Source organism: Urocitellus parryii, chromosome X (assembly GCF_045843805.1).
Source record: "Urocitellus parryii isolate mUroPar1 chromosome X, mUroPar1.hap1, whole genome shotgun sequence".
NCBI classification, from domain to species: domain Eukaryota; kingdom Metazoa; phylum Chordata; class Mammalia; order Rodentia; family Sciuridae; genus Urocitellus; species Urocitellus parryii.
In genome coordinates this window covers 65,740,303-65,764,194 of record NC_135547.1, presented here as the reverse complement: position 1 = coordinate 65,764,194, position 23,892 = coordinate 65,740,303, and the positions used below count along the sequence as shown (strand labels likewise).

The following is a 23,892-nucleotide window of genomic DNA, read 5'->3' as shown; positions in this document are numbered from 1 at the left end:
CCTAAACTGTAAAATGTGTGTGTATATATATATATATATATATATATATATATATATATATATACACACACACACACACACACACACACACACACACTATTTAATGTAACAGACCAATAGTGCTAATTACAATTAGACTAATGAATGAAATTTAATATTTACATATAATTGCTGAGTCCTTAGAAGAGATGTAATGAAAATATGGTTTCCATATCAGTTAAAGTATTTTCCCTCTTGGAAATGCTTAGGTTATGGTTACTTCTTTTGGTTAATTTTTAAAAGTTTTATTGAAGCACAAATGACAAACAATAAACTGCACATGTTAAAGTATACCATTTTATAAGGTTTTACATATAGATACCTATATTTGAATATCCAAACAACAATCAGGATGTTATGGAGCTGGGGCCTCCCAAGAAGCTGAGGTACCCCAAAGACAACCTCTTCAAACCCTGATTCCTGCGATAAAGTCCAGAAAGATTTCAGACATGTTGCTTAGAGTAACAGGCATGAGTTTATTAAAGGGAGAGGAAAAGAAGGGGATACTCTCAAGGGAGAGAGTGGATCCTCTCAGCAAGGAAAGGGACAAAGTGCCCCTCTTGCATTCCATTAAAAATTATTTGTTCTTTTGAGTTATATATGATAGTAGAATATATTTTGACATACATAGATGGAGTAAAACTTCTTTTTCTGGTTTTACATGATACAGAATTACATTGGTTGTGTATTCACCTATGTGTATTTGAGTTTTATTGGGATCCCAGAGAAGTTTCTGGAGAGTCTTGTCCAAGTCCACATCTTGAGTTTTTTTTTTTTATAATTTTTGTATTTGTTCTTTTTAGATATGCATGATAGTAGAGTATATTTTTGACATATTATGCATACATGGAGTAGGGTTGGTGATTTAGTTCAGTGTTAGACTCCTGGCCTAGTATACACCTCTTGACTTTTGGTGGACAGCAGGGTGACATCAGACTTTCAAATACCCACTGTTATGGTAACTCTAGGTCACCTTGGCACTTGCCAACTGGTTCTAATTGGATTCTTAACCATAATTCTTACCGATTTTATGGTTAGGAGGAACTATCCTTATCTCCCAGATTTTTAGAATCTGGTCACAAAAATCTCCTGGCTTCCTCCCATCAACTTTATGATGGGCCTGTATTTCTCCTGCAGTTAACAGGTTGTTTGCTGAGCAATGTGACATATCCTGTTTACTTAAGCCAGGCAGGGTTTCGGGTAAATTGTTTCTTGGAACAAACAAAGCATATGGGGGTCAGCATAATTATTCCATTTTATAGAATTGTTCTCTTAAAGAATCTTGTATTCCCACCACCCTTATCTATCTGCTCCTTAACTAGAATAATGAACATCCACTAATCCTAAATATTATCTTGTTCCTCTTTGAATCCTTCCTTCTCTTCCTCACCCACACAAATGAAAGGAAATTAGATGTTCTGCCTTCTCTCACTATACATTTTTTGCATATCCTAGAATTTTATGTAAATAAAATCACATTGTATATGCCTGATTTCTTTCACTCAGCACAATTATTTTGTGATTCAACCACATGTAGAGTAAATTATTGGACTACTTCGTGAGCTTCTTTCTTTTAAGAGCCCTGGGTTGGTCTAATTTCCAGATATTGATACTTTAACTAAATATGTGTCCTCTGCTGACCCCAGTATCTGTGCATAATTGATAGATGCCACTGAATCCTATTTATTATAATCATTTCAGAATCAAGCTTTTTACTATTCAAATTTATGAAAAATGAAAAACAAAAACTAGTTCATATTGTTCTCCACAGCTCCTTAAATCCAGGTATAAACTTGTAGAAAAGTTCTGGAATAGGTTGAAAAATTAGTTATTGAATTTATCAAAATTGCTATAATGTTAAATGGGGTTCAAAGGGGGAGAAGAAAGACTGGTCAAGAAAGAAAATAATAATACACACCAATGTAGAAAGGAGAAAAAGGTGGATGGTAGGTATTTGAGATAGCAGAAGATAATGAATAGCCGGGAATAGTGGAGTAAAAGGACAAGTATAAACTGGAGCTAGGAAAACAAAGACAGAATGATTCCAATTAATGCCTTAAACCATGAGAAGAAATACATTCAAATGGGATGAAGTTACAACGTTGGGTATTAGGATAAGAACTTTCAAAAAAGGTTAAAGAATGATAAGATAAAAATGTAAGATCATGCAAGGCAGGCAGAGACCAAAGGAGGCAGATTTTAGGCAGATTTTAAAAAGTCGCTGAACAAGGCTTTATTTGAGACATCACTCATGGGTGGAACTGGATCAGACCAACAGAGTGGACAAGAGAAGGGTCTGAGGAGAAACCGTGTGGGAGCTCAATCGGACTGGGATTTTATGGGGCTTAGGTGTGAAGGGAAGGGCTGGGGACAGGAAAAGGTGTTTTTAGAGTCCTTGTCCCACTGGAGTTGGTTCTGGGGAGCTGGCTGAACTCCAGGATTGGCCAGGGGGTCCTGCTGATTGACAGGTGTTAGTCAGGAGATACCGCTGATTGACAGGTGTTTCCATTGGCTCCTGATTGATGTTTCTTTCCTGCACAGGCTGCTTTGTTCTAAGTCACCACCACCGACCTGACAAAAAGTTGATATTAGAGTTATTTATAGTAAAGCATGCCAAGGTGAAGAAAATTCTTGTCAAATCTTTGCTTGAATTTCATTAGAGTTTGGGAAATTTAGCATATGTCGATTATTCTTTGGCTGTGGATCCTCCAGAGTTGCTGGGGCACAAGAGACACCTAGTTGCTAAACACCTCCCACCAGCCTGTTCTTGTTTATCAGCTCAGGGCCCTGTGGCTGCTTGGAGCACTCAGTGTTTTGTCTTGATTGTTTCTATTGTGTGTAGGAATTCAGAATGTAGGCTCTGATTTGTTCCTGTGTATCACTGTGTAACTGCTTCCCTCTACATGATTCTTATTGTGGTGGTGTAGAGTCTGGGGGTTGTCTATAAGTACAGGTCCGGTGATTTTGGATTTTCTGCAGGTTTTCTGTAGTGCAGAAATACTACCCTTAGTCAATGTTGCTCTTTGAGCTGCTGTAGTAAAGGAATTCAAGTGGTTCACCTGGGTTCTATTTTCTACTTCCCCAAATTGTGAACAGTGGGCATTGATTCCCTCTGTTGACTATGACTGATGCAGGGTTCAGACAGTGTCCAAAAATGATGTTTCACTTACCAGTTGTGATCACAGGTTAAGCTCGAGGGGTCAACCTGGGAGCAAAAGCTCTCTATTGCCTTGAACCAGGCAACTTTCCATCTTAACTACCTCCCTTTTGCTATGGCAGCAATCTGGAAACCTTCACTTTAATCTTTCTGGGGTACTCAGATATTCTAGCTGCCTTCTGCTGGTTCCTTTCACCATCCAGAAACTGGACCTTTGTCACTGCATATTCAGGTAGTTTCCCTCCAGTATGGGTCCCACTCAGACTGTGGGTGTGATTGAAGGGGACAGTCCCTCTAGGCTTCTTTGACAATTTCCCACAGTGCCTCCCCCAAATATCAGTGGTTGGAGTCAGTGCAGACCTGACAGATCTACTTGAGGCCAAAGCTGCCTTGAAACTATGTCTCTGCCCAGTTCCTGCAGAGGCAGCACACAGCATTCTGCCACTGCCTGTGTTTCATAGAGGCTGAGTGGAATGCTGGGATAGGTTCATTCCCCTTCACAGTTCTGCTCCACCCCACTCCACTTTTTTGCAGTGAGGGGAAGGGAAATTCAAAGATTTTTGATTTTCGACTGGTAGTTTTCTCTAGTTGGATTATTGAGAGATTCCACTGGAGGGGTCTTCATTCTGGTATAATTTGCAGCTGTCTGAAAGAGGGAAGATGCCAGGTTGATTTAAGGGATGACTAGTGAGCTGAGGACTCCACAGAATGGCTGCATACCCTGGCCCAGATTTCTATTCACAATTTGGTATTGAACCCATCTGCTTCAGGGACACTGCTGTTCATATCATGCTTTAATGCCTTTCCAAATGTTTTTAAGTGAGTGAGCTTAAGTGTTTACCTGCTCCCTCTTTCTCTGTTGACCTCCCACCTTTCCTCTGTCCTGGGATGGGTTCAGAGTTAGAGAAGTCTGCACTTATTTTCTACTCTTGTAACCAATCTTTAAGTCTCTCCAGGTCTCAGACTTTATAATATTGAGTCTTAGAGCATTTATCTTGTCAGCAAATTCTCAATTATGCTTTTCCTTCACTGCCTCCTTTCTATGGTTTGAGGAGATTGAAATCACTGCCTAGCTCCCTTTTGCCATCTTCTTGAACCTCCTCCATTTATTTTTTTTTGTTTTTTTTTTTTATTGGTCGTTCATAACATTACATAGTTCTTAATACATCATATTACACGGTTTGATTCAAGTGGATTATGAACTCCCGCTTTTACCCCGTATACAAATTGCTGTATCACATCAGTTACCCTTCCATTGATTGACATATTGCCTTTCTAGTGTCTGATGTATTCTGCTGTCTGTCCTATTGTCTACTATCCCCCCTCCCCTCCCCTCCCCTCCCCTCCCCTCCCCTCCCCTTTTCTCTCTCTACCCCTTCTACTGTAAATCATGTCTTCCATTTGTATTCTCTTGACTTACCCCTCCTTACCTCTTATATGACATTTTGTATAACCCTGAGGATCGCCTTCCATTTCCATGCAATTTCCCTTCTCACTCCCTTTCCCTCCCACCTCTCATCCCTGTTTACTGTAAATATTCTTCTCAAGCTCTTCGTCCCTACCCTGTCCTTGTTTACACCCCTTATATCAAAGGAGTCATTTGGTATTTGTTTTTTAAAGATTGACTAGCTTCACTTAGCATAATCTGCTCTAATGCCATCCATTTCCCTCCAAATTCTATAATTTTGTCATTTTTTAATGCAGAGTAATACTCCATAGTGTATAAATGCCACATTTTTTTTATCCATTCATCTATTGAGGGGCATCTAGGCTGGTTCCACAGTCTTGCTATCGTGAATTGAGCTGCTATGAACATCGATGTAGCAGTGTCCCTGTAGCATGCTCTTGTTAGGGCTTTAGGGAATAGACCGAGAAGGGGAATAGCTGGGTCAAATGGTGGTTCCATTCCCAGCTTTCCGAGAAATCTCCATACTGCTTTCCAAATTGGCTGCACCAATTTGCAGTCCCACCAGCAATGAACAAGAGTGCCCTTTTCCCCGCATCCTCTCCAGCACTTATTGTTGTTTGACTTCCTAATGGCTGCCAGTCTTACTGGAGTGAGATGGTATCTTAGGGTAGTTTTGATTTGCATTTCTCTGACTGCTAGCGATGGTGAGCATTTTTTCATGTACTTGTTGATTGATTGTATGTCCTCCTCTGAGAAGTGTCTGTTCAGGTCCTTGGCCCATTTATTGATTGGGTTATTTGTTATCTTATTGTCTAATTTTTTGAGTTCTTTGTATATTCTGGTTATTAGGGCTCTATCTGAAGTGTGTGGAGTAAAGATTTGTTCCCAGGATGTAGGCTCCCTATTTATCTCTCTTATTGTTTCTTTTGCTGAGAAAAAACTTTTTAGTTTGAGTAAGTCCCATTTGTTGATTCTATTTGTTAACTCTAGCGCTATGGGTGTCCTATTGAGGAATTTGGAGCCCGATCCCACAGCGTGTAGATCATAACCAACTTTTTCTTCTATCAGATGCCGTGTCTCTGATTTAATATCAAGTTCCTTGATCCATTTTGAGTTAACTTTTGTGCACGGCGAGAGATAGGGATTCAGATTCATTTTGGTGCAAATGGATTTCCAGTTTTCCCAGCACCATTTGTTGAAGATGCTATCCTTCCTCCATTGCATGCTTTTAGCCCCTTTATCAAAAATAAGATAGTTGTAGTTTTGTGGATTGGTTACTGTGTCCTCTATTCTGTACCATTGGTCCACCCGCCTGTTTTGGTACCAGTACCATGCTGTTTTTGTTACTATTGCTCTGTAGTATAGTTTGAAGTCTGGTATCGCTATACCACCTGATTCACACTTCCTGCTTAGTATTGTTTTTGCTATTCTGGGTCTTTTATTATTCCATATGAATTTCATGATTCTTTTATCTATTTCTACAAGATATGCTGTTGGGATTTTGATTGGCATTGCATTGAACTTATAGAGAACTTTTGGTAATATCGTCATTTTGATGATGTTAGTTCTGCCTATCCATGAGCAGGGTATGTTTTTCCATCTTCTAAGGTCTTCTTCTATGTCTTTCTTTAGGGTTCTGTAATTTTCATTGTATAAATCTTTCACCTCTTTTGTTAGGTTGATTCCCAAGTATTTTATTTTTTGGGGGGATATTGTGAATGGAGTAGTTGTCCTCATTTCCGTTTCAGAGGATTTGTCGCTGATATACAGGAATGCCTTTGATTTATGCGTGTTGATCTTATATCCTGCCACTTTGCTGAATTCATTTATTAGCTCTAATAGCTTCTTTGTAGACCCTTTTGGGTCTGCTAGGTATAGAATCATATCATCTGCAAATAGTGATAATTTAAGTTCTTCTTTTCCTATTTTTATGCCTTTAATTTCTTTTGACTGTCTAATTGCTCTGGCCAGTGTTTCGAGGACTATGTTGAACAGAAGTGGTGAGAGAGGGCATCCCTGTCTTGTACCAGATCTTAGAGGGAATGCCTTCAATTTTTCTCCATTCAGAATGATGCTGGCCTGTGGCTTATCATAGATTGCTTTTACAATGTTGAGGTATGATCCTGTTATCCCTAATTTTTCTAGCGTTTTGAACATAAAGGGATGCTGTACTTTGTCGAATGCTTTTTCTGCATCTATTGAGATGATCATATGGTTCTTATTTTTAAGTCTATTGATGTGGTGAATAACATTTATTGATTTCCGTATATTGAACCAGCCTTGCATCCCAGGGATGAATCCTACTTGATCATGATGTATAATTTTTTTGATATGTATTTGAATCCGATTCGCCAGAATTTTATTGAGGATTTTTGCGTCAAGGTTCATTAGAGATATTGGTCTGTAGTTTTCCTTCTTTGATGTGTCTTTGTCTGGTTTCGGAATCAGGGTGATGTTGGCCTCGTAGAATGAATTTGGAAGTTCTCCCTCTTTTTCTATTTCCTGAAATAGCTTGAAAAGTATTGGTGTTAGTTCCTCTTTAAAGGTTTTGTAAAACTCTGCTGTATACCCATCCGGTCCTGGGCTTTTCTTAGTTGGTAGTCTTTTGATGGTTTCTTCTATTTCCTCTATTGTTATTGGTCTGTTTAGGTTGTCTATATCCTCCTGGCTCAATCTGGGCAGATCATACGACTCAAGGAATTTATCTATGCCTTCACTATCTTCTATTTTATTGGAGTATAAGGATTCAAAGTAATTTCTGATTATCTTCTGTATTTCTGAAGTGTCTGTTGTGATATTGCCTTTTTCATCCCGTATGCTAGTAATTTGGGTTCTCTCTCTTCTTCTCTTCGTTAGCATGGCTAAGGGTCTGTCAATTTTATTTATTTTTTCAAAGAACCAGCTTTTAGTTTTGTCAATTTTTTCAATTGTTTCTTTTGTTTCAATTTCATTAATTTCAGCTCTGATTTTAATTATTTCTTGCCTTCTACTTCTTTTGCTGTTGTTTTGCTCTTCTTTTTCTAGGATTTTGAGATGAAGTATGAGATCATTTATTTGTTGGTTTTTTCTTTTTTTGAGGAATGAACTCCAAGCAATGAATTTTCCTCTTAGAACTGCTTTCAATGTGTCCCATAGATTCCGATATGTTGTGTCTGTGTTTTCATTTAACTCTAGGAATTTTTTAATTTCCTCCTTGATGTCTTCTAAAACCCATTGATCACTCAGCAACCTATTGTTCATTCTCCAGGTGATGCTTGCTTTTTCCTTTCTTCTTTTATCATTGATTTTCAGTTTCATTCCATTATGATCAGATAAGATGCATGGTATTATCTCTACCCCTTTGTATTGTCTAAGAGTTGCCCTGTGACATAGTATATGGTCTATTTTTGAGAAGGTTCCATGTGCTGCTGAGAAAAAAGTGTAGCTACTTGATGTTGGGTGGTATAGTCTATATATGTCAATTAAGTCTAGGTTGTTAATTGTGTTATTGAGTTCTATAGTTTCCTTATTTAACTTTTGTTTGGAAGATCTGTCCAGTGGTGAGAGAGGTGTGTTGAAGTCTCCCATGATTATTGTATGTTGGTCTATTAGACTCTTGAACTTGAGAAGAGTTTGCTTGATGAACACAGCTGCACCATTATTTGGGGCATATATATTTATGATTGTTATGTCTTGTTGGTGTATGGTTCCCTTGAGCAGTATGAAGTGTCCTTCTATATCCCTTTTGATTAGCTTTGGCTTGAAATCTATTTTATTAGATATGAGTATGGACACTCCTGCTTGTTTCCGCGGTCCATATGAGTGATATGATTTTTCCCAACCTTTCACCTTCAGTCTATGTATATCTTTTCCTATAAAATGCGTCTCCTGTAGACAGCATATTGTTGGGTCTTGTTTTTTGATCCATTCTACTAGCCTGTGTCTCTTAATTGGTGAGTTTAAGCCATTAACATTTAGGGTTATTATTGAGATATGGTTTGTTCTTCTATCCATATTTGTTTATTGATGTTACTAAACCTGATTTGTTATCCTCTTTGACTACTTTCCCCCCTTTACTGTCCTACCTCCCATTGTTGGTTTTCAATGTTGTTTTCCATTTCCTCTTCCTGTAATGTTTTGCCAAGGATTTTTTGAAGAGATGGTTTTCTAGCTGTGAATTCTTTTAACTTTTGTTTATCGTGGAAGGTTTTAATTTCATCTTCTAACCTGAAGCTTAATTTCGCCGGATACACGATTCTTGGTTGGAGTCCATTGTCTTTCAGTGTTTGAAATATGTTATTCCAGGATCTTCTAGCTTTCAGAGTCTGTGTTGAGAGATCAGCTGTTATCCTGATTGGTTTACCCCTAAATGTAATCTGCTTTCTTTCTCTTGCAGCTTTTAAAATTCTCTCCTTATTCTGTATGTTGGACATCTTCATTATAATGTGTCTAGGTGTGGATCTCTTATGATTTTGCACATTCGGCGTCCTGTAGGCTTCTAGGATTTGGGATTCTGTCTCAATCTTCAATTCTGGGAAGTTTTCTCGTATTATTTCACTGAATAGACTGTTTATTCCTTTGGAATGGAGCTCTGTGCCTTCCTGTATCCCAATGACTCTTAAATTTGGTCTTTTGATATTGTCCCATAATTCTTGGATGTTCTGCTCATGGTTTCTTAGCAGACTTGCTGAGCTGTCTATGTTCTTTTCCAGTTGAAATACTTTGTCTTCATTGTCTGATGTTCTCTCTTCTAAGTGATCTACTCTGCTGGTAGTATTCTCAATTGAGTTTTTAAGTTGGTTTATTGTTTCCTGCATTTCTAGAATTTCAATTTGTTTGTTTTTTATTACCTCTATCTCCCTGTGAAATTGATCTTTTACTTCCTGGATTTGTTTGTCAATGTGATCTTTCATTGTCTGATTTTGCTGTCTCATGTCTTCCTTGAGACTCCAGATCATCTGAAGCATATATATCCTGAACTCTTTATCTGATATTCCATCTGTTGCAGCTATTACCTCTTCTAAAGTTGAGTTGACCTGCATTGCTTGTGGTCCTTTCTTTCCTTGTCTTTTCATACTGCTCGCGTTTCTTTCTGCTTGGTGCAACTGTTGTGTTTTGAAATTTACCCCCTATTTATTTATGTTGCTCTTGTATACTTGAAAAGTCTCCCTTGCAGGTGCGGGCGGCGGCTGTGCCCCTACTCCTATTGGGGTGACGTGTCTACCACGCTGGCGGCTCTCTGGGCCTGTTCCGGGAGTGGAAGGCGGCTCTGCTCTGTCCCTATTCCAATTGGGGTGTCGTGACTACAATGCTGGCAGGACGCTGGGCCTGTTCCGGGCGTGGGCGGTGGGCTTGGCTGGCGGGATTCCACCTAATGGCAGTCCCTAACCTCCCTGCTTGCTAATTAATGGCTTCTCTGAGGCGCCACGCCTTCTGTAGCTGCGGGGCAGGCCGCGGGAATCAGTTGGCCTGGATCTCCGGGGTCCTGCTGCTGGCTGTTTTGATGTTGCAAGCTGTTGGAGAGTGGTGGTGTATTCTTCAGCTTTCCCGGATGGTGGCCGCTGACTGCCTGGATGGAGTGTCCGCTGTTTTGATGTTGCACTCTGAAGGAGAGTGGTGGTGTATCCTGCTGCAGGGTGCTGGGATCCCTGGCACTCTATCACTTTGATTTTTTCTGCTTGCCCCTCCCCCAGCGCTGGCTAGCCAGGTTTCCTTTTGGCTGCTACTGGGAGGAGGGGTTGGAGGTCAGGTGTCTCTGGTTTCCCCCTAGCCTGTATGGAGGCTCAGCTTGATACTCCCTCTCCCGGCAAGCCTAGGAGAGATTTTATGCGAATCCCCGCTGTCTGGGGGGTGAGCTGAATGACACCGACCTGTTTTGATGTCGCACTCTGAAGGAGAGTGTCGGTGTATCCTTCAGCTTTCCCGGATGGTGGCCGCTGACTGCCTCGGCGGAGTGTCCGCTGTGGGGGATGGGACTGTACCGCTTCCTTCCCCTTCTGAGAACCCGTGCTCGGCCCAAGGGTCCGTGTGGGCTTGGCTGGTGGGATTCCACCTAATGGCCTTCCCTAAACTCCCTGCTTGCCTAGGAGAGATTTTATGCGAATCCCCGCTGTCTGGGGGGTGAGCTGAATGACACCGACCTGTTTTGATGTCGCACTCTGAAGGAGAGTGTCGGTGTATCCTTCAGCTTTCCCGGATGGTGGCCGCTGACTGCCTCGGCGGAGTGTCCGCTGTGGGGGATGGGACTGTACCGCTTCCTTCCCCTTCTGAGAACCCGTGCTCGGCCCAAGGGTCCGTGTGGGCTTGGCTGGTGGGATTCCACCTAATGGCCTTCCCTAAACTCCCTGCTTGCCAATTAATGGCTTCACTGAGGCGCCACGCCTTCTGTAGCCGCAGGGCAGGCCACTCGAATCAGTTGGCCTGGGTCTCCGGGGCCCTGCTGCAGGCTGCTGGGATCCCTGGCACTCTATCACTTTGATTTTTTCTGCTTGCCCCTCCCCCAGCGCTGGCTAGCCAGGTTTCCTTTTGGCTGCTACTGGGAGGAGGGGTTGGAGGTCAGGTGTCTCTGGTTTCCCCCTAGCCTGTATGGAGGCTCAGCTTGATACTCCCTCTCCCGGCAAGCCTAGGAGAGATTTTATGCGAATCCCCGCTGTCTGGGGGGTGAGCTGAATGACACCGACCTGTTTTGATGTCGCACTCTGAAGGAGAGTGTCGGTGTATCCTTCAGCTTTCCCGGATGGTGGCCGCTGACTGCCTCGGCGGAGTGTCCGCTGTGGGGGATGGGACTGTACCGCTTCCTTCCCCTTCTGAGAACCCGTGCTCGGCCCAAGGGTCCATGTGGGCTTGGCTGGTGGGATTCCACCTAATGGCCTTCCCTAAACTCCCTGCTTGCCAATTAATGGCTTCACTGAGGCGCCACGCCTTCTGTAGCCGCAGGGCAGGCCACGCGAATCAGTTGGCCTGGGTCTCCGGGACCCTGCTGCAGGCTGCTGGGATCCCTGGCACTCTCCTCCTCCATTTATTTTTGAGGAACTTTGATATTTTATTCAGATTGTTCAATTAGATTGTCCAATTTGGTAAAATTATCCACAGTTGTTTCTTGGTGGTGCTGGGAATTAAACCCAGGACCTTATGCATGCAAGGTAAGTGTTCTACCAACTGAGCTATATCCCTAGCCCCTGTAGAAAGATTGATACTAGTATTTTCCACATTTTTATTTCTAAAGTTAGTTCATTATATCTTCTATATTTTAATAATTCATTCTAGCTAAATAATTTTCAGATTTACCCATTAAAAAAATTGGATCTATTTTTTTTCTATTTTCGAATTCATTTGTCTCCATGTTAATTTATATTGTTTTTATCCTTTTTGTAGTTCTGTTTAGTACACTCTTATTTTGCTAATTAATTATAGTGCAAAGTTTTTGATTGGAGATCATTTTTGTTTTTAAATGTAGGCACTTACAATTCAAATTCTTTCTGTGAGCACTCTTCACTGCATACCATAAATTTGCTTATTTTGTCTTTTTGTCCTTTGTCTCAAATTAAGTTCTAATTTATTTGGGGGCTTTTATTTGGACCCAGTTTTTTTAGAGTGAGTTGTTTAGTTTTCATATTTTTGTGAATTTTACAGTTTTCTTTCTTTTATTGTTAGTATCATTATATGATGGTCAGGGAAGATATTTTGTGTAATTTCAATCTGTTAAAATTTATTTTAATGCTTAGTTTGTAACATATAGTCTAGTTTGGAAAAATTTCCTTATGTAAAAAATAGGAATTGTAGAGAATATTATATAGATGGCTATTAGGTCTAACTGGTTCATAGCCATGCTCAAGTCCTGTATTTCATTATCGACATTTAGTCCAGATATTATATTCATTGTTAAAAACAGGGTGCAAATGTATTCAACTATTATTGCAAGATTATTGTTATTTCACGTTTCAGTTCTGTAAAAATTTGTCTCATATATTTTGGGATTTCCTGGTTTGGTGCATAAAACTTTATAATTTTTTATCTTCTATATTATTTGATATTTTTAACAATGGCAATATGTTTTCATTTGCATGCCATCTTGTTTTCATATTAATATAGCTATTCCAGCTATATTTTAGTGAGTATTTCAATGGACAATGGAATTATCTCTTTCCATTCTTTTACTTTCAAGCCATCTTCTTTTTTTTTTTTTTTGACTGGGAATTGGACTCCAAGGCACTCTACTAATGAGCCACATCCCCATCCCTATTTTGTATTTTATTTAGAGACAGGGTCTCACTGAGTTGCTTAGGGTCTCCTTAAGTTGCTGAGGCTGGCTCCTTAAGTTGCATGATCCTCTTGCCACAGCATCCTTAGCCACTAGGATTACAGGCATGTGCCACTGTGACTGGCTTTCAAACCATCTTTGTTTTGGATCCAAAGTGATTCACTACTAGAGAGCATATATTTGGGTTATGTGACTTTTTATTGTGGTATTTAATCCATTTGCATTAAAGTTTTTTCAAAAAGGGCCATTGTGCTATTTGTTTTTTTTTTATATGTCTTTATATACCTTTTCCTATTTCATTTTATCCCCTACCACCTTCTTTTATGCTTCTTTTGTAGGGTTCCAATTTTATTCCCTTATTCCTTTAAACACTTTAAAATATATTTTCTTGGTTATTTAATAAGGTTTACCACTAGCATCTACATTTTAACATTCTAGTTTGAACTAAAATTAAGTTAGCTAAAATATCATAGAAAATCTTTGTTCCTATACATCTTAACTCTTTTTTTATGGCTACACATTACATATTCAATAATAGTTGAATACAATGTATGGTATATATTAACATTAATTCATTAATGTTCCTATATGACATTAAAGTCATATAGGAAACAAAGAGGTTTTGCAAATCAAAAGTATAAGAATAGGGCTGGGGTTGTAGCTCAGTGGCAGAGTGCTTGCCTAGCATGCATGAGGCACTGGGTTTGATCCTCAGCACCACATAAAAATAAAAATAAAACAAAAAAGTATAAGAATATTGGCTTTTGTATTTGCCTATGTAGTTCACCTTCACTGCAATTCTTTATTTTTTCTATGGCTTCAAATTCCTGCCTAATATTTTTATATTTCAATCTTAAGTGTTACCTTCAGCTTTTCCTAAGGAGCAGGAGTATTATCAGTGTAGTCCCTCAGTTTTTTGCTTATCTGGAAATTTCTTAAGTTCTTCTTCATTTTTTATACCTTTTCTCTTTCTTTCTTTCTTTCTTTCTTTCTTTCTTTCTTTCTTTCTTTCTTTCTTTCTTTCTTTCTTTCTTTCTTTCTTTCTTTCTTTCTATGTGTTTCTTAGGATTGAATCCAGTTCTTCACAGGTGCTAGGCAAATGCTGTACTACTAAGCTACAACCCAACCCCAGCCCAAAGTATAAACAATAATGTAGAATTATTGCTTGATGGTTTTATTTCAGCAATTTAAAAATGTCACAGCATTGAGTCTAGCCTCCATGTTTTCTGATGAGAAATCAACTGACTATTGAACATTTTAATTATAATTATTAGAATGTATTGATTTTATAAAATAACAGGGTTCAGTGTGACAATTTCATACTTGCATATAATGTACTTAAATCATATTCAAATTTCCTAATACCCTCTTTTAACCCCCATACCTTTCAACTATACTAAGAGTCCCTTTCTATTTTCATGTCTTTTAATTTTTTTGGATTCCATATATGAAAGAAAACACATGATACTTGTCTTTTTGAAGCTTCCTTAGTTTTCTTATCATGAAAGCTCTTGTTCCATTCATTTTTCTGCAAACAACATGATTTCATTTTTTCGTATGGCTGAATAATATGTCATTTTGTATATATATCACATTTTCTTTATCCGTTTTTCTGCTGATAGGTATCTAGGCTGATTTTAAAACTTATGTACTATGAATAGTTGAAGATTATTTGGACATGATGAGTCACACCTCTCTTGTGGCTTTTAACTTTCACACTTCATTTCTGTCTCTGTCAATGTGATTATAATCTATTTCAGTGTGAATGTCTTTGAATTTCTCCTTTTCAGGATCCATTAAGTTTCACGGATATGTAAATTTATTCATTATATCAAATATATTTTATCTACTATTTCTTCAAATATTTTTTCCTTCTCTTTTTTTTCTCCTTTCTATGACTCACATTATATGTATGTTGGTGTGTTTGATATTGTCCTACAGGTATTTTAGGTTCTTCTATAATTCTTTTTTTAAAGTTTTTAAAATTTGTTTTAATTAGTTATACATGACAGTAGAATGCATTTATGCACTTTGATATATCATACATACATGGGATATAATTTCTCATTCTTCTGAGTGTACATGTTGCAGGATCATATTGGACATGTACCAAAAGTGCTATACAGATTTAATGGGATTCCTATTAAACTCCCAGTGATATTTTTCATAGAAACAAAAAAGGCAATTATAAAATTTATTTGGAAAAATAAGATACTCAGAATATCTAAAGCAATCCTTAGCAAGAAAAATGAAGCAGGAGGCATAACAATACCAACCTTAAACTCTACTACAGAGCTATAGTAACAAAAATGGTATGGTATTGGCACCAAAATAGACTTGTAGACTAATTATACAGATAAATATGGTTATCTCATACTAGACAAGGGTGCCAAAAATATTCACTGGAGAAAAGATAGCCTATTCAACAAGTGGTCCTGGCAAAACTGGAAATTTATATGGAGCAAAATGAAATTAAACCTCTATCTCTCACCTTGCACAAAAATCAACTGAAAGTGGATCAAAGACTTAGGCACTAGAATAGAGACCCTGATCCTAATAGAAGAAAAAATAGGCACAAATTTTCATCACGTCAGCCTAGTATCTGACTTCCTTAACAAGACACCTAAAGCACAAGAAGTAAATCAAGAGTCAATAAATGGGATGGATTCAAATTAAAAAGCTTCTTCTTAGCAAAGGAAACAGTAATGTGAGGAGAGAGCCTACAGTTTGGGAGAAAATCTTTACCACATATACCTCCAATAAAGCATGAATCTCTAGGATATATAAAGAACTCAAAAAACTTAACACACAAAAAAAAAAAAAAAAAAAAAACAACGAATAACCCCACTATGGGAAGCAGCATGGAGATTCCTCAGAAAATTCGGAATGGAACCACCATTTGACTCTGTGATCCCACTCCATGGTTTACACCCAAAGGACTTAAAATCTGCTATAATTCCTCATTCTCTTTTTATTTATCCCCTTGGGTTTGAAAATTTCAATTGACTTTTTTAAAAGTCTTTTGTTTATTTTTCTTCCTGCTCAAACCTAGTATAAAATAAAACCTTCATTTTTAATATTTTTTTTCCATTTTAGCTTTGTTTTTCAGGTCCAGAATTTCTATTTTATTGCCTTGTATAATTTCAAACTCTAATTTTATATTACTTTTATAATTTTATATTACTTTTATAATTTCAAATACTATCTAGTTTTAAATAATTCTGCCATTTTCAAACATTCCTTTGTCCATAGTTTCCTTTATCTCTTTCACTATATATAAAACAGTTGATGTAAATTCTTCTCCTATTAAGTCCAACATACATGCTTCCACTCTAATAGTTTCTGATAATTTATTTTGTGATTGGCCTACACTTCTTTGTTTATTTGCATAACTTTTTTAAACTGGCATTTCAAATATTATAATGCAGTAATTCTAGAAATAAGATTCTTCCCTCTCCTTCTCCAGAACTTTACTGCTGTTTTTGTTTGTTTGTTTGTTTGTTTTCTATGGGTTATAGCTGCCATTGCCTCCTCCTCCTCCTCCTTTTTATTAACTCTGAATGTGGTATCTTTGTCTTGTGTAGTTTCTAAAGTCTCTGTTTATTTAGCCTGTGCTTAGCTAGTGTATAGGCAGAGATTTCACTGAATGCCATAAATGGGAAAAAAGGAAGGAAACATTTTAAACGAGGGAAAAATGCCACAGTTTATGGATTAGTCTTGTGTTGGAACACTATATAAATGTTGCTGCTAAGTTGTGTGGGCCCTCTATCATCCAGCGAGGAGGTCCATGGAACAGAGTAGAGGACAATGTGGCTGTGGAGTCGATAATCAAGAACTCCGGAGATCAAGTTGGAAGCAGGTTGTAGTTACTAATTTATATATACTCAGGCAGTAGCTAAACAGATTATAGAAAGCCACCAATACAATTTCTTGCCAACTATCCTTGTAGCAACCAATCAAGGAATGGGCCACGGAGCAAGTGCTGTTACTGCAACAAGTAGTCTTACAACCTGGGATGTGCCTATGGGGTAAGCGGTTTGCCACTCATAGGCCTAGCATGAGGGGAGTGGTTTGACACTCAGGCATCCTTAACATATACCATGTATGCAGTACTACATGCACTTGTCCCCACGTTTACACAGGTTGTTTGTAAATATGCTTTAGCCTTCACTTTCTTGTGGCACTAAGTATACACATCAGCTAAAGGTAAGCACTTAGTGTTTTCTTAGAAGTTTTTTCTGAATATACGTCTTTCCCTGTGAATGCTTGTGGCTTTCCATATACTCTATTATATGCTATTTGAATGACTCAATCTTTCAAAAACTATCTCCTCAGTTTTTTCTCCCTCCTACACTTTTCATGTATACGCTCAATTTTTGCCTCTACCATATATATTAATTTTCGATGAACCTTTATTTTATTTATTTATATGCTGTGCTGAGAATTGAACCCATGGCCTCACACATGCTAGGCAAGCACTCTACAAATGAGCCACAATCCCAGCCCCTCTACCATATATTTTGACACAGTTCTTTTTTCTTTCGCCTTGCAATAATTTTGAGAATCACCTCTGAAGAGTCACTTTTACAGTCTGTATAATTCTCATTTAGGCAATTCAAAAGCAACTGCATTTTGTCAGTACTTAACACAACCCCAAACAGGCTAGAATATGCAAACATAATTTTTAGAGATTAAGGTCTTTTCTGCTTCCTCTGGAAATAGGATTTAGGTTCTAATATTATTTGGATGTGGTTTGAGTATGTTCCCCAAAGTTTCATTTGTTTGAAGTTTGGTCCCCAATGTGCTATTGTTGAGAAGTGGTGAAATTTTTGAGAGGCAGGGCCTAGTGGAAAATAATTCGATTGTGAGGGTACTGTCCTAAATGGAATTAATACTAGTCTTCTGAAATGGATTAGTTCTTGTGAATAATTCCCTTTATGCTTTTCTGCTGTGTTTTGACACAGTCAGGAAACTGGCACCATGTTCTTGGGCTTCAAGAACTGTGAATTAAATAAACCTTCTTTTTATATAAAGAACTCAGTCTCTAGCATTTTATAACAACACCAAATGGAATAAGACTGAGTTCCACCATGAAATTGTCAGTTGATCTCTAAGTACAGAGATGTGAAGATGCATGGAACAAGGTCAAGTAAAAATCTTTGTTTGTATGTGGTGCTGAGGATCGAACCCGGTCAGCACGCATGCCAGGCGAGCACGCTACCGCTTGAGCCACATCCCCAGCCCCAGTTGCCCTATTCTTAATTAACAATTTGCTTGGTGGCAATGAGCCTTCGACTAATTTCCAGAATTCTTGCAAAGTAAAATTGGATAGTTTTTCTTGATTTTTCTGTTTTGGTAGAGGTGCATGTCATTTAACTGCCTTTGTTGCATATTATCTGACATCATTCAATCTGTTGGAACTTCCATTTTTATTGCATTAAATCTACAGATCATTTGAAGAGAACTGATATCTCAACAATAGAGTCTTAAATTGTGAATATAGTATATATTATATCTGTCTATTTTTATGTCTTCTTTATTTTGGTAATGATTTTTTTCAGTGTACAATTTTTACATATATTGATGCTTTTGTAAATGATATAATTTTAATTTTTATATTACTTTTTAAAAACATTTTTAATATTTTTTAGTTGTAGATGGACACAATACCTTCATTTTTTTAAAATTTTACTTTATATAGTACTGAGAATTGAATCCAGTGCCTCACAAATGCTAGGCGAACGCTCTACCACTGAACCACAACCCCAGCCCCTCATATTACTTTTTCCTAAGTTATAAAAAAAAAAACTTTTAAAAATATTGATATTGCATTTTATAATCTTGCTAAGATCACTTATTTATTTAAAAAGAATATTTTTAATTACATAAAATATTCTATATAGATGATGATTTCTTCTGCAAACAACTGAGAAAATTTTAATATTTTTTTATTATCTTCTGCATGCATTTCAAACTTTTTTTTTGTCTTTATTACACTGGATAGAATTTCCTGTCAGCTTTATGTAAGTTGTTTTTTTTTTTTTCAGCACAAAGTTGTTCACACTATTCCCTTATTATTAGTTACTATATAATTATATAATATATATGTAATATATATAATATATAATTTCTATATAATTTATAGTGATGTCATGTATTCTCTTATCCTTGATAAAGTTGAATAAAGATTTATTAATTTTAATGACTCCACAGAACAAGTTTTTGGTTTTATGGATTTTCTCTGATTTTTCTATTTTCAATTTAATTAATTTCCACACTGGTCTTTATTTTCCCTTTTTGGTATTTTGATTTTCAGTTGGTCACTTGATTCCTAGTTTCACATGATAGAATCTATAGTGATTCATTTATATATTTTTTCTATTCTGTTAAAGGTGCTTAATGCAAGAAATTTCTCTGTAAATATGGTTTAATGGCTATATATATATATATATATATATATATATATATATATATATATTTATATATATATATTATGTTTTAAATTTAATTTGTTTCAAAGTAATTTATATTTTCCCTTATCATATATTTCCTGAATTACTTATTTATTAGTGTGTTCTATTCAATTTCCAAATATTTGGTTATATAATTTTTATGTTGTTAATTTGGAATTTAATTCCACCTGAGAATACATATTATTACTTGGATACTTTTAATTTATTGAAATTTTATAAATGGCTTAAAATATGATGTATCTTGGTAAATGTTCTATGTACTTCATTAAGGAAAGTGTATTATGTTTTTATTGGATGGAGTGACCTACATATGTGAATTAGGTCGAAGTAACTAATAGTGGAATTCAGGTTTTCTCAATTGTTGATTTTCTGCTTATCCAGTGCATCAGATGTTGAGAGAGAGAGAGAGAGAGAGAGAGAGAGAGAGAGAGAGAGAGAGAGAGAGAATAAGGAGGAGGAGGAAGAGGAGGAAGAGGAGGAGGAGGAGGGAGAGCATTGTAAAATCTGAATTTATTTAGATTTCTTATTATTACTTATGGTTCTTTCAAGGTTTGCTTTACACATTTTAAAGCTTTTTTTATACACATAAAACATATTAAATATTCTTATGTTTTCTTAATGAATGGACCATTGTATAATAACCCATTTTAGTGCTGGCTTTCATTTCCTTCATCAGAGCATAGGGAAATTCCCAAGGCAATAAGATGGAGTAATAATTGTAGGGCTTACCTCCTCTGTTTCCATTTTTCTATTTTCACTTTCCTAACTTCTTGATTAATCGTATTACAAACCATTGTTTCCTATATTTTTCCATGTTTTGGTTGTTTCAGAGGAGAGGTTAGATGTGATTGATCTCTGTTAATTCATCTTTGCTTAAACTCAATTTGTTTTGAAGTCTTTTTTTCCTTTATATTTTCTTTTATTATATAAAATAGTGATTTGGTTTTGCAGTTGAAGTACAGTATCAGATAATTTAGAAACTTGTAGCTCTCATCTCTTTTTCCTTCCACCCTATTTCTTCTTTCCATCTAGAAGTAATATTTTTAATTAGTTTGTTGTTCACATTTTAATTTTTTCTTTATGAAAAGATAATAAAATAATCATTAATTTTTAACCTTAATCTAATCCATTCATCAAAATTTTGTTGTATACAGAGTTTCAAAAATACCACACAAAATCTCTAAATGTATGATGTAATGATAAAATGAGTATATTTAAAATGTAGGGATTTTGTCAGTTACATATTTATGAACTTTTTAAACCAGAGATATTTTAGTGATTTTAGCTGGAGAAATATGCCTTATGTCTTAGTGCAATAGAAATATATTAAAAAAAATAAAAGAAATCAATACCTTCTTTTGTCTTTATAGAACTCTAATACATCTCATACATTAGAGGTTTATGTCAATTTCATTTATATATAAGTAGAAATTAATTGTTTATTATTTCCATATTGTTGGCACTTTAATTCTGAAATCTCTGTGTTATGAATTTTCACCAGGCTCCAGCATATAACAGGTACACCCTTCCAGGAGAAATGGGAACAGCAGAACAAGTAAAGGAAATTCTCATACGGCGACACAAGAGCTTGCAACTGAGTCTTTCTCGACGTGACTCTGATAAATCTCAAAAAGAGGTATATTTTTATTTAAAATTGTATCTTTTGTAGTTCTTCTGTTGTAGCTCTCTCTTATTGGACAGTTTCATTCCTCTGTTCTACAACTATAATTCTGGTGAGAGACAAATAATATTAATTTTACTTAAAAAAATAGCTAGTAGGCAGGTGTTTACATGCACAGTGGAAAGACTGAGGTATCATAGTCACAAATTTGTATTGACATAGCTCTGTAAGACCTCAGTTTCAGCAATTGAAATAAATATTACCAGACAGCAGGACCTTAGGCTCTTCGTACCAAGTAAATAACCCATTAATAGTTATAATGTGTGTGAGATTTTCAATTTCCTCATCTAAAAACACTACCTGTTACCTACCATATTTATCTATTTATTTATTGTTTATTTTTTTGGCATGAGAGATTGAACTCAGGGCTGTTTTACCATTGAGCCACATTCCCTGCCCTTTTTAATATTTTGGTTTTTTAATTTATTCTTATTAGTTATATATTACAATAGAATATATTTTGACATATTCTCTCTCTCTCTCTCTCTCTCTCTCTCTCTCTATATATATATATATATATATATATATATATTATAACTTCCCATTTTTTCCGATGTGGAATTACACTGATTGTGTATTCATATATGTACATAAAAGTAATGTTTGATTCATTCTATCATTCCTATTCCTTTTCTCCTTTCCTTCCCTTTATTCCTCTTTGTCTAATCCAAAGTACTTCTACTCTTCCTTAGCCCCCTTATTGTGATTTAGCGAACACATATCAGAGAAAACATAAGACCTTGGAGATTGGCTTATTTCACTTAGCATGATAGTCTCTAGTTCTGAACATTTACTGGCAAATTCCATAATTTCTTTTTTAATGGCCAAGTAATATTCCATTGTGTATATATACCATATTTTCCTTATCCATTCATCTGTTGCAGGGCACTGAGGTTCATTCCATAACTTAGCTATTGTGAATTGACCTGTTATAAACATTAATGAGGCCACATCACTGTAATATGCTGATTTTAAGTCCTTTGGATATAGACCAAAGAGTGGGATAATTGGGCCAAATGGTGGTTCCATTCTAAGTTTTTAAGGAATCTCCATACTGTTTTCTAGAGTGGTTGCCACAATTTGCAGACCCACCATCAATGTATGAGTATATGTTGTTCTGCACATCCTTCCCAGCATTTATTGTTACTTGAATTCTTGATAATTGCCATTCTGACAGAGTGAGATGGAATCTCAGTGTAGTATTAATTTTCATTTCTCTAATTGCTAGAGACGTTGAACATTTTTTCATGTATTTGTTGGCGGATTGTATGTCTTCTTCTCTGAAGTGCCTGTTCATTTCTTTTGCCCAGCTATTGATTGGTTTATTTATTTATTTATTTTTTGGTGTTGTTTATATATCCTGGAGATTAGTGCTGTATCTGACATGCATGTGGTAAAACTTTTGTTACCAATTAGTAGGTTCTAGATTCACCTCACTGATTGTTTCTTTTGCTGGGAAGAAGATTTTTAGTTTGATTCCATCCCATTTGTTAATTCTTGATTTTACTACTTGCACTTTGGGAGTCTTGTTAAAGAAGACAATTCCTATTCCAACACGATAAAGATTTGGGCCTGCTTTTTGCTTTATTTGGAGAAGGCTCTCCAGTTTAATTCCTAGGTCCTTAGTCCACTTTGAGTTGAGTTTTCTGAGGGGAGAGAGATAGGGGTTTAGTTTCATTTTGCTGTATATGGATTTCCAGTTCTTTCAGTACCATTTCAGGAAGAGGCTGTCTTTTCTCCAATGTATGTTTTGGCTCATTTGTTTATTATGAGATAACTGTTTTTATGTAGGTTTTTCTCTTTGACTGCTATTCTATACCATTGGTCTACATGTCTGTTTTGGTGGCAATAACATGCCGTTTTTGTTACCATAGCTTTGTAGTGTAGATTTAGGTTTGGTATTGTGATGCCTCCTGCTTCAGTCTTTTTACTTAAGGCCAACATAATTATAAATGGAGAAAAATTGGAAGCATTCCCTCTAAAAACTGGAACAAGACAGAGATGCCCTCTCTCACCACTTCTATTCAACATACTCCTTATAACTCTAGCCAGAGCAATTAGACAGATGAAAGAAATTAAAGGGATATGAATATGAAAGGAAGAACTCAAACTATCATTATTTGCTGACAACATAATTCTATATTTAGAGCATTCAAAAAAGTCCACCAGAAAACATCTAGAATTGATAAATGAATTCACCAAGTAGCAGGATATAAAGTAAATACCCATAAATCAAATGCATTTCTATACATCAGTGATGAATCCTTTGAAAAATAAATTAGGAAAACTACGCCATTCACAATAACTGGAAACCACAATAAAATACTTAAGAATCCACTTTTAAAAAAAGAGGTGAAAACCTCTACAATGAAAACTACAGAACACTAAAGAAAGAAATTGAAGAAGACCTTATAAGATGAAAAATTCTCCCATGCTCTTGGATAGGCAAAATTAATATTGTCAAAATGGCCATACTGCCCAAAGCACCATACAGATCCAATGTGATTCCAATTAATATCCCAATGCCATTCATTATAGAAATAGAAAATGCAATCATGAAATTCATTTGGAAAAAATAAGCATCCTAGAATAGCCAAATCAATTCAATTTCTTTCTTTAGTGTTCTGTAGTTTTCATGTTAGAGATCTCTCACCTACTTTGTTAGATTGATTCCCAAATATGTAATTTTTTTATACTATTGTCAATGGCATATTTTCCCTAATTTCTCTTTCAGTTGATTCATCATTGATGTATAGGAACACAATTGATTTTTGTATGATAATTTCATATCCTGATACTTTGCTGAATTCATTTATGAGCTCAAGAATTTTTATGATAGAGTTCTTTGGGACTTACGGAATTGGGTCATTGGCAAATAGAAATAGTTTGAGTTTT

General features: G+C 36.4%; 1 protein-coding gene across 1 annotated transcript in view; it reads left to right on the top strand.

Annotated features, from left to right (window-relative positions):
• LOC113200921 (sodium/hydrogen exchanger 2-like) overlaps positions 1–23,892 on the top strand; it is a 95,275-nt gene that overhangs the window by 65,446 nt on the left and 5,937 nt on the right. The window contains exon 10 of the mRNA XM_026414525.1: positions 20,818–20,952. Within this exon, the coding sequence (XP_026270310.1) occupies positions 20,818–20,952 (135 nt within the window). The remainder of the gene's footprint in view (positions 1–20,817; positions 20,953–23,892) is intronic.